General features: G+C 32.6%; 1 protein-coding gene across 2 annotated transcripts in view; it reads left to right on the top strand.

Annotated features, from left to right (window-relative positions):
* Positions 1–22,449, top strand: part of LOC126883194 (sodium/bile acid cotransporter 7-B-like) — a 71,630-nt gene that overhangs the window by 37,266 nt on the left and 11,915 nt on the right. For both annotated transcript variants that reach the window (XM_050648442.1, XM_050648440.1), the window contains exon 5: positions 20,742–20,867. In XM_050648442.1, coding sequence (XP_050504399.1) covers positions 20,742–20,867 — 126 coding nt within the window. The remainder of the gene's footprint in view (positions 1–20,741; positions 20,868–22,449) is intronic.

Below are 22,449 nucleotides of genomic sequence, written 5' to 3'. Positions count from 1 at the left end.
TCCGAACTGTGACGGGCATTGTTGTATTTATAATGTAATAGGTATAACTCTAAAAGAACCATTTGCTACCTGGCTGGTCAAGTGTCGTGACAAAAACCTTATTTTAAGGAAAAGTAGTAGAAAGGAAATACAAAGAAAAATATAGCGGTTAAAAACAAGCCAGAAAAGACAAAAGATACTACGTAAATCATATGGTAAAAATGTCAGAAAAAGTTGCGCAAGAAAACGACCATCAAATACAGTACAATATCATCCGAAATTTGACAGGGAAAACACTAAACAGTAATAAACAAATCAAAGATAAACAAGGAAATAATATAATTAAATCAGAACATAAAATAATACAAAGATGAAAAGAACCCTGCGAGGAAATATATTCCAAACACCACCTATAGACGGAGATAATGTAATACAGGAAATAAACATTAGAACAGTTGAAATTACCAAAGAAGAAATACAAAACACACTGAATCAACTAAAAAAATGGCAAAGCCGCTGAAAGCGACAAACTACCGATAGATTTAATAAAGGCGGACGCAAACGAATTAGTACAAATGTTACACAAATTCTTTAACAAGATATGGGCCGACCAGGAGCTCCCACAGAAATGGAACGTGGGTTTAACCATTAAGATACCAAAAAAGGGCGATTTAAATAAATGCGAGAATTGGCGAGAAATAACACTGCTAAGTGCCACATTCAAAATAATGTCAAATATCATATTGAATAGACTGAAGCCAGAAATAGACAAGAAACTAAGACTAAGAAACAACCAAGAAGGTTTTCGCGCAAAACGCTCCACTATCGACCACATTTGTATTATATCTGTACCTACCTCGTATCTTGTCCCTGTACCTCTGTATCTCTTGTACTCTATAATTATCTTGGAACAAGCTGGTGAATGGCAAAAAAATATAAACATGTTTACTTTCACTTTGACTTTGAAAAGGCCTTCGATGGTATAAACAGAGAACAAATGTGGAAGATTCTAAAACTATATGGACTACCGATAAAATAAATCAACTTAATCAGACTATTTTACAGGAAATATAGAGCCAGACTAGAACATGCGGGAAAAATGGTAGTAGATATAGCTATACAAAGCGGAGTTAAACAAAAATGTGTGCTATCCCCGACAATATTTATAATAAAAGCGGACTGAATCATGCAGAAAATAAGCGATAATAAAACAGGTATTAGATGGAAATTGCATAACTAGTTGGACGATTTGTAGTTCGCAGATGACATTTGTCCCCTAATCGAACATAGCAGCCATAAGCAAAATAAGATCGACAAGCTTGCAAAATACTCCCAAGATAATGGGCCTAAAGATAAAGACAAAAAAAAACCAAACTTAAAAAAAAACAGCAACCAAGAAACTAAAATTAAAATAAAAGGAAGACAAATACAGGAGGTATGTAGATAACTTTACATATCTGGGATCGATCATGGAAAAAAGGCGCTAGTAGAGCAGTTGTAGAAAAAAGGATAGTAAAGGCACAATATGCACTCATTATATAATCATATAATGCATTAAGGTGATACAGTAGCGATCAACAAGTAGCCAAAACGCGTTCCAAGATTGCGGCTCTAATTTTGAATATTTTTTCGAGATATTTGGCACACGTATTCGTAATATAATAAAGAATAGCGGTACAGAGCCCAATTTGAAAAATATATTAATATGTGGAAATTACTCTGTAATTAAATACAATATTAAAAAAACGAGCCTGTACCGCCATTAAGAAGAACAAAAAAATACACTTTCTTCAAATAAACTTTTTTTCCGATGCCTAGATTTTGTGTCATTTTGGAACTACTAATGAAATAAAAAATTTTAGTAGTTCCAAAATTACACAAAATTTAGGCATCGGATAAAGAAGTTTATTTGAAGGAAGTGTATTTTTTTGTTCTTCTTAATGGCAGTACAGGCTCGTTTTTTTAATATTGTATTTAATTACAGAGTAATTTCTACATATTAATATATTTTTCAAATTGGGCTCTGTACCGCCATTCTTTATTATATTACGAATACGTGTGCCAAATATTTCGAAAAAATATTCAAAATTACAGCCGCAATCTTGGAACGCATTTTCGCTACCTGTTGATCGCTACTGTTTCCTCTTAAGGAAAATCTGGAACACAGGCGATATATCACAGTTAACCAAAATCTAAATATTAATAGCTGGAGAAGAACTGTTACAAGAGATCATGAAAGAATTGGCGTTGAGATGAAGAGAAGTCAAACAAAGAGCGAGAAACAGAGCAATGGAAAATACTTGTATAGCAAATTTCGAAAGAATAAAACAGAAAAGAATGCGCTAATCCTGCAAATCAGCCATCTTTGATTTTTGGCTAAGAAACGCAAGAGCGCCCAATACTTCATAATAAGGGAAGGTATTACAGGGAGAGGGAGAGAGAGAGAGAGAGGGAGAGAGAAAGAGAGAGAGAGAGAGAGAGAGAGAGAGAGAGAGAGAGAGAGAAAATATACTGATTATTTATCAAAATAAAATTTAAGGTAAACCTGACCTAACCTATCGAAAGGCTCATCAAACAATTATTAACTAAAAAAAAACATTTGTCAAGGGTATATAGTGGTATTAGGTATATTACATTATAACTTATTCCATCGAAATCTTCCGAAATCCATAATCTTCCATCGAAATAAAATAGAAAATTTTAAAGTCTAGAAAATACATTATTCATAACTACACCCAAGAAATATGTTTTTCTAACCTGATTTAAGAGTATAAAAACGAAAACAAAGAATTTACAGCAAATCTTTATCGTATATCCGAGCAAACCACCTAGTTGGCAAAAGTTATAAATAGAATTTGTCTGGGTTCTTCAACTAAATTCTCACGTAAACACGACCAAGGTTAAATATTTTACTTGATATTATAAGTACATTGTTGCCAGTATAACGGATGCCAAAGCGAGCGCTAACTGTATGGAATCATTCTTGTTAATATACACGCTGTATATTGATCGGAAGTCACGAAGAGTCAAAACTATACAGAAGCCACGAGGGACGCAAATGCAATATATATATATATATATATATATATATATATATATATATATATATAGTTATGTCAGTTCATATTTTATTAGTTGTCAAAATATATTTATCGAAATGTCCTACTTATTCAATCTGAAGATATAATAAATTGGCGACGGGGTAAATCATTGAATAATCAGACTTTTAAAATACATATTAAACATGGATCCAGATCAATTCAAACAATTTATGATGGTAAACCAGGAAATTTTAGATCAACTGCAGAAAAGTTTGGCAAGTACTTCAAATTCGACTATTAATTATTTTATACCTTTATTCGAAAATTTTAATGAACAAAAAGAAAAATTCACAATGTACATAGAACGTTTCGAAAACTACCTTAAAATCAAACACGTTTTCGATGACAAGAAATTTGCTTTTTCAATGCTTTCATCCTTAGTTGCACCTCACAAAATTAGAGATTTTGATTACAAGACCATTGTAAAGAAACTTAATAATCGCCTGAATCCAAAGAAAAATATTCTTGTGCATAAATTTCTTTCCTTATATCAACAAGAAAATCAGTCAATTTCCGAATATACTACTGCTCTAAAGCAAGCTACTCTTGAATGCGAATTTATCTCTACGTGCGAATGTCAGGCAAACATTTCTGAACATTTTTTACGAGCTCAGTTTATTCGAGACATCAAAGATAACTTAATTAGAGAACGTCTTCTGGAATCCAATGAAAAATCATTTGAAAAATTAGAAGAAAAGTCTTCAATCTTAGAATCTTCAATTATCGACAGTAAAGAATTTTCATCAAGTAACAATTCTTTAAATATCAACCAAATCAATCAATATAGTCAAAGACCAAATTCAGCGTTATATATTAGGAAGCGTTCCCAGTCTAGATCAAGAATCAATTTTCAAGAATTGGGGATAGAAAATCGATGTTTACGATGTGGTCAGCAACATCTTGTTAAAAACTGTAAAATCAATCCTAAACGACTTCAGTGCAAAGGTTGTAAAAAATATGGTCACGTCATTTCAGTCCGTATTTCAACGCTTTTAGCAAACAAAGATAAAACTAACTCGACCCATCATCTAATTAATGAATATCAACCATCAACCAGCGAAACAGAACCAGAGGATACTTTTGGCATTAATAAAATTATGTATACCGTATATTTATGAAAATCAATCTAACACGGATGCTCAAAAGTTTTATGTGACAGTCCTTATTAAAAACAAACCGGCAACATTTGAAGTTGATTCTGGAGCAGGATTTACACTCATCTCAGAATCAAAATTTAAAGAAGTAGATCTTGATTTACCACTTCAAAAATCCGATATTGCCTTTAGATAATATACAAAATACGTATTTTATCCCCTGGGGAAAGCAAAAACATCAATACAATATCAAAATAAAATTTCAACAGAAGAATTTTACGTAGTTCCTGATGAATTAGACTCCTTATTAGGGCGTGTATGGATAAGATATTTAAACATTAACCTTCAAGACATCGATAGCTCAACAGGAATCAGACAAATCAAAAATATTTCGGCTAATGAAGAAGAATTTGTTCAAAAATATTCAGACATATTTGAAGAATCAATTGGACTTGTATCAAATTTTAAAGTAAATTTGCAACTGTGTAAAAATGCCAAGCCAGTCTATTTTAAAGAACGAGATGTACCGTATGCACTTAGGGAGAAAGTTGAGAAAGAACTTGACAACTTAGAAGCTCAAGGAATTATATCGAAAGTCATCCATAGTGATTGGGGTTCACCACTGGTTGTTATTCCAAAAGCTGATGGATGTGTGAGACTTTGTGTAGATTACAAAATTGGTGTTAATGAGAGAATTGTGTCCGCAAACTATCCAATCAGAAAAATCGAAGATATATTGAACAGCTTAAAAGATTCACGATATTTTTGTCGATTGGATCTGTTCAAAGCATATCTTCATCTAGCAGTAGACGAAGAGAGCAGTATTATCCAAACTATATCAACACATCGAGGAACATATCGAATGCATCGACTGTCTTTTGGAATTAAAACTGCCCCTTCGGAGTTCAATCGAATTATTGATCAAATTCTATCCGGTCTATCAAAAACTCACTCATACTTTGATGACCTAATTGTTCATGGATCCAGTAAACAAGAATGTCGACAAAATCTTGGCGCATGCCTTCAACGACTAAAAATGTTCAATCTACACCTTAATCGCAAAAAGTGTGCTTTTTTCGAAACCAGTACAGAATATCTTGGTCATCTTATCAAGCACAACGAAATTTTAAAGTCTCCAAAAAAGATTCAAGCTATTCTCGACATGCCACGACCCACAGATGTGGATGGAGTTCGAAGGTTTCTTGGTATGGTAATGTATTATACCCGATTCATTCCTAATGCTTCAACTAAAAAGTACCCTCTAAGGAAACTTTTACAGAAAAGAGCAAAATTTATTTGGAATAATTCATGTGAAGCAGCTTTCAACAAATTAAAAGAGGAAATTGCGAGTGATTAAGTTTTAATTCCATATAATCAAAGTTTGCCCGTAGTATTCCATATAATCGAAAGGCCTATCGCATTTGCTTCAAGATCTCTTACCAAATGTGAACAAAATTATAGTCAGTTAGACAGAGAAGCACTTGCAATTATGTTTTCAGTAAATCACTTCTTCATGTATCTTTTTGGGCGTAAGTTTAAACTCATCACTGATAACAGCCCTATAACGAGAATTTTTCATCAAAATTCAAAATTACCTTCAATGACTTCTGCTAGACTACTTCAATATGCATCATTTTTATCAGGATTTGATTGCGAAGTCGAATACAGAAAATCTTCTGATCATGTTAACGTCGACTGTTTTTCTAGAGCTTCTATCAATCAACCTTCATCTTCTTTAGAATAAATTCTCAACGAAGAAATTAAATCAATCTGTCATGAGTCAATAAAAGAAATTTCAACATACGATTTAACCTATCAAAATATCAAAGATGCCACAGACAAAGATCCCATTTTATCAAGAATTAAATCTGATTTAAAATCTCAAAATCAAAATGAACATAATTTCACTTTAGAAGACGAGATCCTTTTTAAAGGTCAGAGAATTGTTATTCCAACTCAACTCCAACGACTGGTCCTATCAGAACTCACATAGGCATTACAAAGATGAAACAACTTGCAAGAAAGTATTGCTATTGGAAAAACATAGACAAAGACATTGAAATTATGGTCAAGTCATGTCAACCTTGCGTTGAAATTCGAAAATCACCTTCAAAAGCTTTACTACACCACTGGGATACTCCAACAGAAAATTGGGACCGCATCCATATTGATTATGCGGGTCCATTCCAAGGTTTTTATTTTTTTGTTGTGGTTGACGCTAAATAACGACGGGCTGAAATCAAAGTTCTTAGGGATGCGCCAACATCAGAAAAAACCATCGATCTTCTGTTAGAGATATGTTCTACTCACGGATATCCTCAAGTTATGGTGTCAGACAACGCTACAATTTTTGTAAGTGATCAATTTAAAATTTTTTCAAAAACTCATGGTATTTTTCAAAAGTTTATTGCTCCTGGTCATCCTGCTACAAACGGCTTAGCTGAACGGAACGTTCAAACCCTAAAAATGAGACTAAAAGCTATGTCTACTGATCGTTTACCCATGAGTAAGAAAGTACAAGAAATTCTTTTTAAAAACAGAGCGACACCACTTTCCTGTGGAAAATCACCAGCTGAAATGTACCTGAACAGATGTTTAAGAATCAAACTCGACGCACTACGTCCATCAAAACTTAGCAGATCAGAAAATCAACCCAATGGTGCAAGACAATTAAAAGTGGGGGGGGGGGGGAGAGTACAAGTACGGTGTTACCAAGGTAACCAGGAACTTTGGAAATTTAGCACAATTGTTAAAAAGTATGGATTGTTACATTACCAAGTCCAACTTGATGATGGCTATTGTTTAAAACGTCACATTGACCAAATTCGTAAAACCATGGTACCTAAAAAGAATGTAACCTTTGTAAACGAACCAGAAGTAATTAATTATCAGCCACAGTATCAAGAGCCCCCCGTGCATCTTCTGCCATCTATCCAACCTCCAGTCCATTTACATCCAAATCCTATCAACGAAAATTTAGATCCAATGATAGAACCTGATCATCCTGATAATGAACTGGTACCCATTAATGAACCTGTTGCGGTACCCATTAATGAACCTGCTGCGGTACCCATTAATGAACCTGCTGCGGTACCCATTAATGAACCTGCTGTTGAAGAACTTAATGATCTTCCACAGTTAAGAAGATCTGAACGGATTCGACTTTTCAAGTCAAGATTTTAGATTTAGGTTTTTAATTCTGTTGTATTTTTTTAAGTTCAAAATAGCGTGGGAGAATATAGTATTCTCCTCTATTTATAGTAGTTGTTATGTAATGTTATATATAGTTATGTCTGGTTCATATTTTATTAGTTGTCAAAATATATTTATCGAAATGTCCTACTTATTCAATCTGAAGATATAATAGTTACAGTGGAACCCCGTTAACTCGGATTAATTGGGACCGCGGCCGATCCGGGTTATCGAAAATCCGGGTTAGCCGGAGAAAATGGTAAAAATTAATAAAATATGGTATGCTTACAGATAAACTCCGTTATAATTGTCACACAGACACTGGTAAACCACGTTCGCATTCCACACAAAACCACACATACAAAGCGTCGTCAAAAGTCTCATTCTTAGCTTTATTAGCTTTGCACCGATTAAACTGTCTTTTGTTATCATTTTGAAAAAAAAAATTCTTCGATTTTAGTTCTATTTTTCTTCCAATCCGATACTGTAGATGTACCGACACCATAATATAATGCTGCAAGATTCACCTTTATCAATTCTACTTAATGCTTCTAGTTTCTTTTCCATTGTCACTACAACATTTTTACGTTTTGTTGCCCTTATAGACAAAAGACACGCAAACACAAAATCTGAATAAATTTACGAACGATTACAAAACGGAAGCGAACAATAATACGACTTTACTACACACAATACCGTCTCTGATGTTATGTTATTTAATAACAGTGATGACTAAGACCATTGTTAAAAAAAGAATTTTAATAGTCTTTTCTAAACAATGCTAACACAGACAGTTTCAAAAAAATAAAGGATAATACAGGTGCCTGTTGTTTTCGACAATGAATGTGGTGTACCATGAGTCATTTTTACTATAGTATATGTAGTTCCGGTTCCATTATAGTATCCGGTTCCATTATCTCTCAAATATTATATTACATAGAGTTGGTACAAAACCTCGTGAACCTTGAAAATGCGTATGTATAACCGAAATAAAATGAAGCCAAAAACATACGACTATTTTATTTGCTGCAAATTGCGCGACAGGGTCCCATCTGCACCCTGATATTTTCAGTAATGTCGGATTCATCAATCGTTTCGTTCGTATATTGACGTCACCAAATGAATGAATTAGGTTCACGAGATTTTGTAACAGCAATACATTTTTATTGTTGAAATGTTTGTCTGATAAAAATCGGTCCGGGTTAGCCGGAGTTCCGGGTTATCGGGGGCCCACTTATCGGGGTTCCACTGTATTTAGTAAAAAAATACTTGTCTCCATTCAAATTTCCGTCAATGAAAAATGGGCCTATTAGTCTATTTTGAACAATTCTTATCCAAACATTCAACGTTTGTGGATGCTGGGTATGTGCTTCAATAATCCAATATTGGTCAAATTCTCATTTGACCAATACCTACAGTTATGGCGCTTAACTGTTCCATTTAAGCAAAAAGTTGCCTCATCGGAAAACACTACATTACTTGCAAAATGTTCGTCATCGTTACAAATGTCCATCAATCGTTCGCAAAACTCCAGTTGTCGGTCAAAATCATCACCTGACAATTCTTGAACCAATTGTATCTTATACGGATGATAATATTTTGTTAATCACTTCGTTCGTTGCAGTCCGTGGTCTTCCAGTTTTTGGCAAATTTTTGACCATACCAGTTGCATTAAAACGTTGCAATGTTTTAGTGCCGGTTAAACGTGATATAGGATTTCTTTCAGGATGCAAATCATTAAAAAATATTACACACGATTTTTACACACAAAAAATATTATACACCTCTTCATGAGTTCTAACACGATCACCATAACCGATTATCATTAATATTTCAATACGATATTTTTCACTTAAATGAACCATTTTTAATACAACTTATTTCTATCAATTAGTTCAGTAACAGTTAAGGCGCATTCTAGTTAAGGTTCGATTTTAGTTGATCAACTTTAGTGGATCAACTAAAATCGAATAAGAATAGCTGTGATAAGTGAGAACATAATGATTCAATTTTAATTGGTCAACTTTTGTTGATTCGACAAAAGATTGATCGAGTCAAACTTTTTCGTTCAAGTTATATGTCATCGACATTTTTCAGATAAGTTGAATCACGTTTGAAGTGTATGAACATTTGTTGATCGACTTTAATTACTATTATCTCGTCAGTCTGCGTAAAAAGCTATCCTTCAAATCAACAAAATGCATTTAAAGTGGTCAGAGAGTGTTACGTTCAGATTTTTATATCCTTGAAATGAAATGAATGTCGAAACCGAAAATCAAAACGAAACCGTAGATTTTCTATTAATAATGCCATACTATGTATTAGAGTACAAAGACTCGATTCATACAGGTTCTCTGAACCGCAAATTGGAATATTTTCCTAGCGGTGCCTTTTGGTATTGTCATGCCTGGGATAAACAGAGAACTTGAATCGAGTCGACATTCATTTCACTTATTCCCCGTTAGAGGACGTTCTAAACATACTGCGGTATAAATAGTTTTATTTTATACCGAGAAACTACGGACGTGTTGGTGTAAATTTGTCTTCTGCAGAGCCTCCTTGACAATGGGTAGACCTAGAAATAGTACTATCGGGGGATGGCAGGAAACAAATTTAAATCATAACGAAACCGAAGATTTTCTATTTTTCTATTTTTATACCCTTCTCTATCTTCCAAAGCAAGGTCTTTTAGCAGAGTTTCTGAAATAGTCCTGTCGTCAGGGGGGGTACAACGGTCTCCTTAATTCAGATGGACTTACCCAAGTTTTTTTTTTTATATATTTTGACCCGTAGAATACGAATTTTTTGGGTAACAGTTGATCCGGATGTCGATAAGATTGTTATAGACAAAGAACTTGAGGAATTACATAACAGCGATTTCTCACAAAACAAAACATCTTTTTGTATTTCTTGGGTCATTTTAAGCAAAAAATATTCCTACAAGTTTTTTCGTAGAATGCATAGTTTTCGAGATAACAGCGGTTGAACTTTCAAAAAATCTAAAAATTGCAATTTTTGAACCCGAATAACTTTTGATTAAAAAATAAAGTAGCAATTCTGCTTACCGCATTTGAAAGTTTAAGTCAAATTATATCGGTTTTGATTATTTGCATTGCTAAAAATTAATTTTTTTATTGGGAAACAAAGCTATAAACACATAGTGTTTCCCGTGCCTAATACATGCGTTTTAACGCATGCTACGTAGAAATTGCCTCGCTTGCACTTGTAGCTACTCTACCTACTCGTTCGATTTTAAATGAGAAATCATTGAAAACATCACTCGCGCACTAGGTTTTTATAGCTTTGTTTAACAATAAGATAATAAATTTGTAGCAATGCAAATAATCAAAACCGATATAATTTGACTTAAACTCTCAAATGCGGTAAGCAGAATTGCTACTTTATTTTTTAATCAAAAGTTATTCGGGTTCAAAACTTGCAATTTTTCGATTTTTTGAAAGTTCAACCGCGGTTATCTCGAAAACTATGCATCCTACGAAAAAACTTGTCAGAGCATTTTTTGACTAGAATGACCCAAAAAATACAAAAAGATGTTTTGTTTTGCGAGAAATCACTGTTATATAATTCCTCAAGTTCCTTGTCTATAACAATCTTATCGACATCCGGATCAACTGTTACCCAAAAAATTCGTATTTTGCGGGTCAAAATATATAAAAAAAAAACTTGGTTAAGTCCATCTGAATTAAGGAGGCCGTTGTACCCCCCCTGGCGACAGGACTAAAACACCACATTCATTTTTTCTTTTAATCCAATTTCGTATACAGAAACGACGTTTTTTATGTTCTTTATCGGTCTTAATATAATTTTCGTGAGTTTCTGAATCAGTAAAGTACTAATAATATTTATATTTTTACGTATAACTATACTTGGCGCCATTTTATTAAATCTAATTGCTTCAATTTTGTTTGAAATGTGTGAACAAAAACTTGACCGATTTTAGTTGTTCCGCTAAAGTTGGTCAATTAAAATCGAACCGTGAAAATGCGCCTTTACCTACTATACTAAATTCAAATAAGTCATGCAGTGTATATAAACAACAATTTTAGATGGTACTCGTTTATTTCCTACTCCGTTGTATTAATAAAAAAAATTATCTACAGACACTTTTCCAAATTTGGTATGTAGTCCTGTCACCAGGGAGGGTACAACGGCATCCTTTATTCAGATGGACTTACCCAAGTTTTTTTATGTATTTTGACCAGTAGAACACGAATTTTTTGGGTAACGTTGATCCGGATGTCGATAAGATTTTTATAAACAAAGAACTTGACGAATTACATAACAGGAATTATTCGCAAAACAAAACATTTTTTTGTATTTTTTGGGTCTTTCTAAGCAAAAAATGTTCGTACAAATTTTTTCGTAGGATGATGTATAGTTTTCGGGATAAACGTGGTTAACTTTCAAAAAATTGAAAATTTGTAATTTTTGAACCCAAATAACTTTTGATTAAAAATAAAATAGCAATTCTGCTTACCGCATTTGAAAGTTCAAGTCAAATTATACCGGTTTTGATTATTTGCATTGCTAAAAATTAAAAATGTATACCATTGTTTTTCAGTTGCAATGCGAAGGCAAAACTGTCTTAATTTTCACTTAGTACAGAGAGCGCAAACCAGCACTCTAAATCGACGATTTAGAGTGAGAGGTATAGGTTTGCTTATCTCTACCCCCAGTGAAAATCTCCCGTGAGCTAGTCCTCGCATTTCATCTGACGTTATGGTAGTAGGTGCCTAGCGACATCTGCTAAATAAAAGTCAAAGTAAAAATAAAATAAAAATTCCATTTTTATTCAGTTGCAATGCGAAGGCAAAATCGTCTTATTTTTCACTTAAAACAGGGAGCGCAGACCAGTACTCTAAATCGACGATTTTCGACTCTATTTGGAGTAATCATCAAAGAGGCGTAGGTCTGCTGCTCTCTCCCCTAAGTGACAAAATTCCGAAAACTTATCCCCGCATTGCAACTGACGTTTATGGAGTTGGTGACTGGCGTCATCTGGCAACTGAAAGGCAAAGTAAGTTTTCAACCTAATAGAAACATTAATAATATTGAAAAATATTAAAAATATTACTAAACGTCAGTTGCGAGAGTTATAGTTTCCGAGAAAAATTTCAACGTCTATGCTCCTTCTGGAATAACATGAAATAAAATATTAAAATGCTCTCCTTGAATTTCCACCATTTTATTAAATGAACCTCCTAATCCACTTCAATTAATACGTTTTGTTTAAGAGTCACGTCAATAAAATATTTTTTTAAATATCTTTTCTTACTGAACTGATGTCGCTTCCTGTGTCCAATAATGCACGTAGTGATAATTTTTCAACCTTCAATGTCACTGAATTTTTATACCCTAAGTCAATAACATTTACATGTCGAGAAGTTGACGCTTTATCTTCTTTGTCATTGCATCGAGAAGAAATCTGTCCAAACTGATTGCATTTGAAACTGTGACTCCCTTCACTTTATCAGGACATTCTTTCGATTTGTGTCCCTGATTTCCACAATTGAAGCATTTTTCTTCCTTTTTATTCCAACTTTGAGGCACTCTTCTTTCATCTCGTCTTGCTTCATTGTTCGTCTACGTCTTTTTATGCGTCTCGGATTTAAATGTTTTTTTGCGTCGTCTGCCTTTTAATTAATTAGTACAATTTAATCTTCTCTTTGAAAATTTTTGTGCATCATAAAGTATTACTTTGTTAGCAGGTTCGTCCATAATTCCTTCAATAATGTACTGCATTATTATTTCATTTTCAATGTTCCCTCTACTAGCGATTTCTCTCATCGTTAGTAGGTATATACTCCTGTCCTGTACGCTTTCACCTTGTCTCTTCTTTCTATGCATCAGCATTTTATGTATTTCGGCACTACATATTTTATTTTCAAACTCTGTTGTCAGTCTTTTTTCATGACCTTCCAGCTATTCACTCCTTTCTCTGACTGTATAAAGAGTTTAGTAAAAATTAACATTTGCAAATCATTCCATCCCATCAGATTGGAAATTTCTCCAACATCAGCGATCCATTTTCCTACGGGATAGTCGTCTTTACCGACAAAAGTTCTTATACTGTCTTCTACGTCTCTAAAAGTTAAGTCAAATTAATCATTCCATCTACCTCTCGTCATTTGGTCTGATTTTGATCTATTCGTCGTATATAAATCCGTCGTCCTTTTATCTTCGATATCGTCATCATAATTATTATCGTCGTCGGTAACGTCTTTACCCACTTCCTCATGATAAGCGTCTTTATCACTATTAGCGTCTTTATCCTCATTATCGTCGTCGTCGGTAACGTCTTTACCGTGTTCCTTGTGATAAACGTCTTTATCACCATCATCGTCATTAGAGTCTTCGTCTTCTTCGTCAGTCTCGTCTTCAAACTTGAAATCGTTCAAAAATGAACAAATACGTTCAATCACGTCGTCCTCTGAACCAGCGTAGTTCAGATCCAAAACATTACAAACTGCAACTTCGGCTTGCAAGTCCGGCATTCCATTTTTCATTATATTATTCGGCTTCTTTATATGTACCACGAAAAACTTGTAAAATTTCGCAAGTTCTTTCTAGTTTGCCGTGGCAACCCTTTCTCGCTGTGCTGTATGCAACAACATGCAACGCCTTAACAGCACTTAATGCCGAATTTTTAAGAATTAAACTAATTTTTGGAAAATTGTTAGGAGTAATTTGTTTAGACTGCATTTTAAAAAAAGTATATTATTACAAAAATAAAAAGTTAGATCATTTTTTGAATAAAAAGTTAGATTATTTTTCACCGTATAATAAAATGTATTAATGTGAACTGCAGAATTGTAGTCGCTTTTACTTCAAAATTGTATCAATATTTACTGCAAATAGTAACAAAATTATAATGATTTCTCACAATAAATGAACAGATTAGACCATTATACTTTTTACCATCTATTACAACAATACGACAAAAAAACAAAACAAAAAAGTTAATCAATAAATAATTTATAATAGTTCGTTCTCAAAATTCACTGTTCATCGTTCAAAGTTTACAATTCACGGTTCCTAGAAAAAATCATCTTTAGACAGATTTAGTGTCTTAACTACTTTTTAAAATAATGGAACAAACACACCTGATTTCTCCTTGGTACTGCTAACTTATGATTGCGTCTCGCCCTAGCGTCTTCGTCGTAACTGCCTCGTCACAGCCTTGTCCTTGCCTAAACAGCGTCGTCTACACTGCACTGGCCTGCCTCTACTCCTGGTCACAACAATTCACCAATAGTTTCCAAAGTCCGAAAGTCACCAACAGTTTCCACGTTTCACGAACAGTCATTAACAGTTTCAAAAAATTACGTCTTACGTCACTTGAGCCGATTTTCTTTTTGCCGAAAGTTGAACTTCACTTACTGTATTTCGCGAACTTTGCAACGAAATTGTCTTTCTTAAATCCCGGTTGAGCCCCCATAATTGTAGGATTCATTAAAGACACTCGTAATAAAAGTCCGTATGAAGCTTAACAGTTTTATTTAATAAAATAGACAACTAAATTATAGATTACTGATAAGTTGACGAAATGTAAAAGTGTTTGTGTAATTGCGACCACAATTTTACTGTTCTTATAAAAGAAAATGCCTTTGGAAATAATCGCTCTATGTACTATCGATATGACCGGCTTTGTCACAATACATCTTAATCTCCGCTTCTTTCTGATTATCGCAAACAGGTTCTTTCTCGTCTTGATGTTAAAAATCGACTGAAAATATTGACACACACCAACTAAAAATTGTTTTTATAAATACCTCAAATGAAGAGTAATCATTTAACAACACATTACAAAATTTAAAATGGACCTAGGGCTAAGCCTCTGGTCATGTGTAGAAACCCCTTAAAATATATAAATTTATAATAATAAACTTATTTATTTATTTATTGATTTATTTATTTATTTATATATTTTAAGGGTTTTTTACCCATGACCAGAGGCTTAGCCATGGGTCAATTTTAAATTTTGTAATGTGTTGTTCAACGATTACTCTTTATTTGAGGTATTTATTGGGACCGTGCAAGTTCGGAAAAGCGACACCTGGTTTCTTCGCTCTGCACTTTTATTCGCACTTTTAATTATATTGACCAATCATATGGTCCTGGTAGCTGGATAATGTCAAGGCCATAGTCCAAAAAAATAATAAGAAGAAAAAATAAGATTCAGGTTATGTTATTAAAACGTAAACAATTGTATGTAGTAAATAAAATTAGTTATTAAAGTGCAGTAATGCAAGCAAAATACAATTAATTACATTTACCTTTATATAATAATTGCATATCATTCAATATTGTGGAGCAATATATAATTTTTCTTCTTCATTGACAGTAGATATGAAATATACGTCAATTTGACAATTTCAATTGACAATGAATTTTTTAAGAAAGTTACAATATTTCTCCGCTATTCTCGCACGATCGTTTCTCGTATCGCCTCCAAGTACTTGCACACCGCGAATACCAATGAGACGTAAGTTTTTTACATCTCTGTATTTTTTATGAATAAGTCATTTAACTTATTCTTAGCTGAAAGTACTTAACTTAATTTTTAACAAATTTTTTACACACTATCAGTTTTTTTGAAAACATACACCAGTTGCCGTTTTGGTTTAAATAATTTATTGCTTCTCCCGAAAAATTGCTAAAATGCAACTGCCTTCTTTTTGCACCAACGTCTTCAATTGACAGGAAACTTAAATCAATTGATACACTATAATAATATGTACTATCTACTGGATGTATTACTGCATCTTAAATGTCATGCAGCATAATATAATACAGGAACATATTCTTAGGGCCGCGGCCGGTGATAACGGGCCTGCAAGTGATGCACTGCAGGCGGTCGTCCCTATTAGGGGGCGCCAAAATGAGTTTTTTTTTCTTCTGGTGTTTTACAAAATAGATCAATCAAGTTAGTAAAAAATAAGCCGTTTTTCGACATAATTGAAAAGACGAGGTTTGACAGTTGAAATAAGTAGTATGAGATATTACAAAAAGGTAGGGCCGGCGTAGCCGAGTGGTAGTGTGCTAGGCTAGCGTGCCGGTGGTCCGGAGTTCAAATCCTACCGCCGGCAAGAACAACTAGACATTTTTAAAATGTTTATAGGCCCCAGGTCGACTCAGCCTGAATAAAATGAGTAACTTGGGTAAAACCAGGGGTAATAATAGGCGGTTGAAGCGTAGCACTGGCCCTGTTACCTTCCTTGTATACCGTACCTAGATATAGCAGACTACCCTGCTATACTCCCAAAGCCACGTGAGCGGTATAAAACGGGAGACTATTATTATAGATATTACAAAAAGGCTACCATCTTGGGATTCATCAATTTTTTAGTGGAACAATTTTTAAATAAACGATCAAACGTCAAACTTAGTTTTGTGCTCATAACTTAAAAACTTGTTTATTTAGATATTTGACGTCCACAGGTAACCTTTTTAGAACAAAAAGATACATCGAATGAGATACGCTAAATGAAAATCGGTTAATAAACAAAAAAGTTATTGCAAAACGGACCACAAAATCACTGTTTTTGAATATTGTTAATAACAATTTTACTGTTTATTAAAATATGTTTAAATATACCTAAACTTGAGGGCATTATGGTGTTTGAATGGTGTACAAAAAATGATCCAGATCTGTTAAATAGTTTTGGCAAAATTGAATTTGTTTATAAAATTTTTTGAAAAACGGGCTAATTTCTGAGGCTGGTCCAGTTAATATGGTTGAATGTATCTCAATAATCCGGGACTCATTTCCTTCGTTAAGATGTATACTAATAGCCTATGAAAAAAAAGTAAAAAAAAATACATGTACGTACACAAAATTATTTGTTAATAAATAGCAGTTTTTAAGCTTATAAACAATTACAATAATATCGTAGAAATTAGATCAAATTAAACGGCAATAAAAAATACGGAAAGCTGGTTAAAATACACAACTAAAAAAAAAATTTAGGTCCTACGACCCTTGGGGTCTGAGATAGCCCCTTTTTTTGAAAAAAATCACTGTTACGTTAATTAACAACACTGAGAGCTGAAATTAACCAATCTTTTATAAGAAAAGTCAAAGTTTTTAGCAAGAAAAAATGTTAAAAATTGTTTAAACAGTACTGTTATAAACAAATAGTATTTTGCGTTGCGACTAAAGAAAAAATAATGGGCGTAGCCGAATGAGAATAAATTCGCGGACTACCATTCGCTAGCGCTAGACCGTTTCAGCCCATTTTTAACATTGACAGTATACCGGATTTGAAGCTTAATATTATATTTATATATTTTGGTAGAAACTTGAATTTTATGAATATTATTATGTTGCACATTTATTTAGTAAAATTATATTTTAAATAAATCAATTTAAAAAATAACAATAAAAAGGCCACTTCAAAAAAGGTTTATACATCCCATTAGCTGGCACATTTATTTAGTAAAATTATATTTTAAATAAATAAATTTAAAAAATAACAATAAAAAGGCCACTTCAAAAAAGGTTTATACATCCCATTAGCTGCTTTGTTTTGAATAATTTTGCAATGAAAATAAGATAAATGTTATTATTTTAATGTGGTACAATAGATAAAAAAAAAATAGTAAACTTGGTACAGTAGAACCCGATTGGTAGGTATAGGCCATTTTTTCTTCTCTATTTCGAATCCGTGTGTAGTTCAGGCTGTATCGTCGACCCCGTTAGGTAAATTATTCCGATTCGTATTTTTTGCACAAACTTACTCAAAAAAAACTTCCTTATAACAAATCCAGAGGATACCAAGAGCTACCGCGGCTGGAAAATTGTTTAAACTATTTTTTCATTAGTTTTATGTTTACTTATAAAAGTTGGGTGACAAACTGTTTAGTTTATAATTTTAATCAACGCAGCATTAAAACATAGGTCCTGAAGAAGTTTTCTAGAAAATTATTAAGTCAAAATATGCAACAGAAAAAAAGTTACGCGACCTTGTAGACGAGTGGTACTCCCCCAATAAAAAAACGCTCATTTCTCGAGATATCAACCACGGTGTGGTGAATGGCTAATTTTGGTCTTACTTTATGTTTTTGATGGTGTTGAAAACGAAAATGAGTTTTATTTTGAATTTTAGATGGGGAAACATTGTCAAAATCGCAATTTTACCCTAAAAATAAAAAAATTGAAATCCACGTTTTTCTTAAGATTAAAAGTTACACCACTTTTTTTTCTATGAAACATTTTCTCTATACTCTATATTTTAACATCAAATTAATTAAACAGCTAAATTTCAAATTTTGTCACTCAACTTTTGCGATTAAACTTTGCAATTCAAGAATCTGCACCTTTTCCTTCAAACAATTTATAACTTTCTTTATAGCAAGACAGAAATATTGAAGCAGGTCCCATTGTCTTCAGAAAGGTGAGAAATATATACTATACAAATTTCAGAAAAAAATATTACAATGGAACAGAGTTGTAGCAAGTTAAACGCAAAAAAAAACGTGATTTTTTTTTTATTTTTAGGGCAAAGTTGCGATTTTGATAATGTTCCCCACGTAAAATTAAAAACAACCCTAATTTTCGTTTTCAGCACCATCAAAAATATAAAGTATGACCAAAATTAGTATCAGTATCTCGAGAAATAAGCTTTTTTTGGGGTGTGCCGCTCGTCTATAAAGTCACATAACATTTTTCCTATTGCATATTTGTAATTAAATTTGTTTGGAAAACTTCTTCATGAATTATATTTTATTTCTGTGTTAGTTAAAATTATAAACTAAAAAGTTTGTCACTCAACTTTTTTAAGTAAACATGAAACTAACGAAATCTGACGACAAAATTTTTAAAAATTAACAACCTCTCTTTTAATGTGTTTAAACATCTCGGACAAATCTCATTGTTATCTAAAATACTTCAATGATAATACAATAACATTTTCGAAAGGAAATATTTACAACAACCAAAGATACAGCGAGTTAAAATTGAAAAATCATCAAAATTGATTTTTCGCATTTTTGCATAAAATTTGATTTTTGAACATGTTCCACTAATTCTAGAAAAAATAAACTCCATATTCGGATTCAAAGACCTCGAAAACATAAGGAATGACGAAAATTTGTCATTCACCTTAAAGTTGATTTTTGTGGTCGGTATAACGTAATTTTAGGAGTTGCTGCCGGTCGCCAACCGCGACCACTATTCAGTCAGTCGACTACGCCCGCTATTTTTTACTTTAGTCGGAACGCAAAATACTCTTTGTTTATACCATTACTGTTTAAACAATTTTTAACATTTTTTCTTGCTAAAAACTTTGTTACAAACTTTGACTTTTCTTATAAAAGATTGGTTAATTTCAGCTCTTAGTGTTGTTAATTAACGTAACAGTGATTTTTTCAAAAAAAGGGGCCATCTCAGACCCCAAGGGTCGTAGGACCCAAAAATTTTTTTTAGAAGTTGTGTATTTTAACCAGCTTTCCGTATCTTTTATGGCCATTTAATTTGATGTAATTTCTACGAAATTATTGTAATTGTTTATAAGCTTAAAAAATGCTATTTATTAACAAATAATTTTGTGTACGTATATGTATTTTTTTTACTTTTTTTTTCATAGGCTGTTAGTATACATCTTAACGAAGGAAATGAGCCCCGGATTATTGAGATACATTCAACCATATTAGCTGGACCAGCCTCAGAAATTAGCTCGTTTTTCAAAAAATTTTATAAACAAATTCAATTTTGCGAAAACTATTTAACATATCTGGACCATTTTTTGCACACCATTCAAACACCATAATGCCCTCAATTTTAGGTATATTAAAACATATTTTAATAAATAATAAAATTGTTATTAACAATATTCAAAAACAGTGATTTTGTCACCCGTTTTGCAATAACTTTTTTGTTTATTAACCGATTTTCATTTAGTGTATTTCATTCGATGTATCTTCTTTTTCTGAAAAAGTTACCTGTGGACGTCAAATTTCTAAATAAACAAGTTTTTAAGTTATGAGCAAAAAACTAAGTTTGACGTTTTGATTGTTTATTTAAAAAATGAATCCCAAGATGGTAGTCTTTTTGTAATATCTCATACTATACATTTCAACTGTCAAACCTCGTCTTTTCCGTTATGTCTAGTAAAAACCTAATTTGATTGGCCTAAAATACTAATTTGAAAAAACCGAAGGGCTCCTATACTAGTTTTGCAGGTGGGCACCTTATATCCTAACGTCTTGTTAGTAACGCCTATTCTGTTGTAATTGTTTTGTATGTTTAAATGTTTTATAATGTATTTTTAACATATAAAACATTACACAATTTCATACAATTACACAATTTCACTTAAGTTTAAGATTCATTTATTGTTATTTTTCTTTGCAGTTCTCTTAATGCAACTGAGTTTGATGATGATCAGCTTTCATTTGGCAAACATGTTTATAAAATATTTCAATCCGCAAGATATTATAGCTATAATATTTTGTTCGACGCACAAATCTTTAACGCTAGGTAAGTTGTTTTAAATTCATAATAATTATTCCTTTTTATTGCATATATAGTTTATCTTTTATTGAATATGTTACAGGTAAACCCCGAAATTGGGTAAAACTGGTTTTACTCGGATACATTACGTATTAGCCAAATTTTTTGGATAAAAGGCAAAGGAAATTGATAATAGACTTTGGGCCCACACTTAAAAAAAACTCATTACCTCCCTCAAGTTTGCTTTTATTCAAAAATCCACGAGGAAAATAAAATTTCTGTAGCTGGCTGTATACCATAAATCGCAAAAATATTAGATCCTTTGTAAAAGGTATCAACTCCAATATGTGAGGTTTCAATCCTCCTTAAATTCCAATCACGTGGGAAGAGTCCTGTGTTGCCCTGGGTAATATCCAGGAATATTTGCAACATCACAAAATATTATTAAAAATATTATGTAGTATATAAAAATTCTTTTCAACATTTAAAGTTTATAGAAACCTCTATATTTACGAAACGCCCCCTTCCCGAAAATTTTCCATGTTAGAAAACTTGTCCGACTCGACATGAATAACCTGACTGAAAACAGACTATTTTTTTTTGTAAATGTGGGCCCAAGACCTATAACTTCTTGATTTATACTGGTTATTCTAGAACTGTCTAGTATCAAATGTAACACTACTTACGTTTAAATTGTATATGTTATTTAAATAGAAAGTATTGAAGAATCGAAAAATTGAGCTAAAGTAGAGATTCCAACAGTGGCTTAGAATTTGGGAAGGGTCAACCATTCACTTCTCCCTGTTTTATGCCTCTGGAGTAGCCATAAACGTATATTTAAGATAATGTAGTAGGGCGTACAGTACCTACACTTCCAGTTTCTAGTTGTTGTTTTTCAGCTGGTTTGGTCTTGCACTAGGGTTAGTGCCGCCACACAGTGTTCAAAATTAAAAGAAACGTGATCGTAATTACAAAAAAAAAATCGGAGAACGTTGAAACTAAGGGATTTGTTTGTACTATTCATGATGTAACTTCTCAGCAAAAATTGCTTTTTTATGTTTGTTAGATATATTAATGATCAAAAGTACAAAATTTAATACAAGTTTATACATCAATTTTAAATCCTCAGAAGCTGCCTTTTACTTTGTTAATTACTTCATTTATGTGGATACTTAATATAAAAGTAATTATGCCATATAAAAGTACATAGTTTAAAGATTAAAACGACATTATACTAAATGTACAATCAAGATGCAGTAGAAATAAACAAACCAAGACACGTTAAATGCTACTAGGAACAATCCCGAATCATAATTTACAATGTATTGTTAAATAATTTTTATGGGGAGAATCTAAAAAATTAATTTTATGTCAAAGACCACGAGACCGTAAATTTTCATGACCCTGTATATGGTCAAATTTTGTAAATAAAATAATTTAGCCGTAAGAATTGTTTCGCGGAAGAGAAAAATTTTAGTGGTAAAGTTTCTACGAACAATTTGTACATTTTAACAGAACGGACTACAAACGCTTGTTTAAAAAGTTAATGGATACCGCTTTGATCGAACAATAGGCAGTGCTTCCTAAATGGTTTCCTAGAAAGAAACGA

Source organism: Diabrotica virgifera, chromosome 4 (genome assembly GCF_917563875.1).
Source record: "Diabrotica virgifera virgifera chromosome 4, PGI_DIABVI_V3a".
In the NCBI taxonomy this organism is placed as follows: Eukaryota; Metazoa; Arthropoda; class Insecta; order Coleoptera; family Chrysomelidae; genus Diabrotica; species Diabrotica virgifera.
This window is presented reverse-complemented; position numbering and strand designations above follow the sequence as displayed.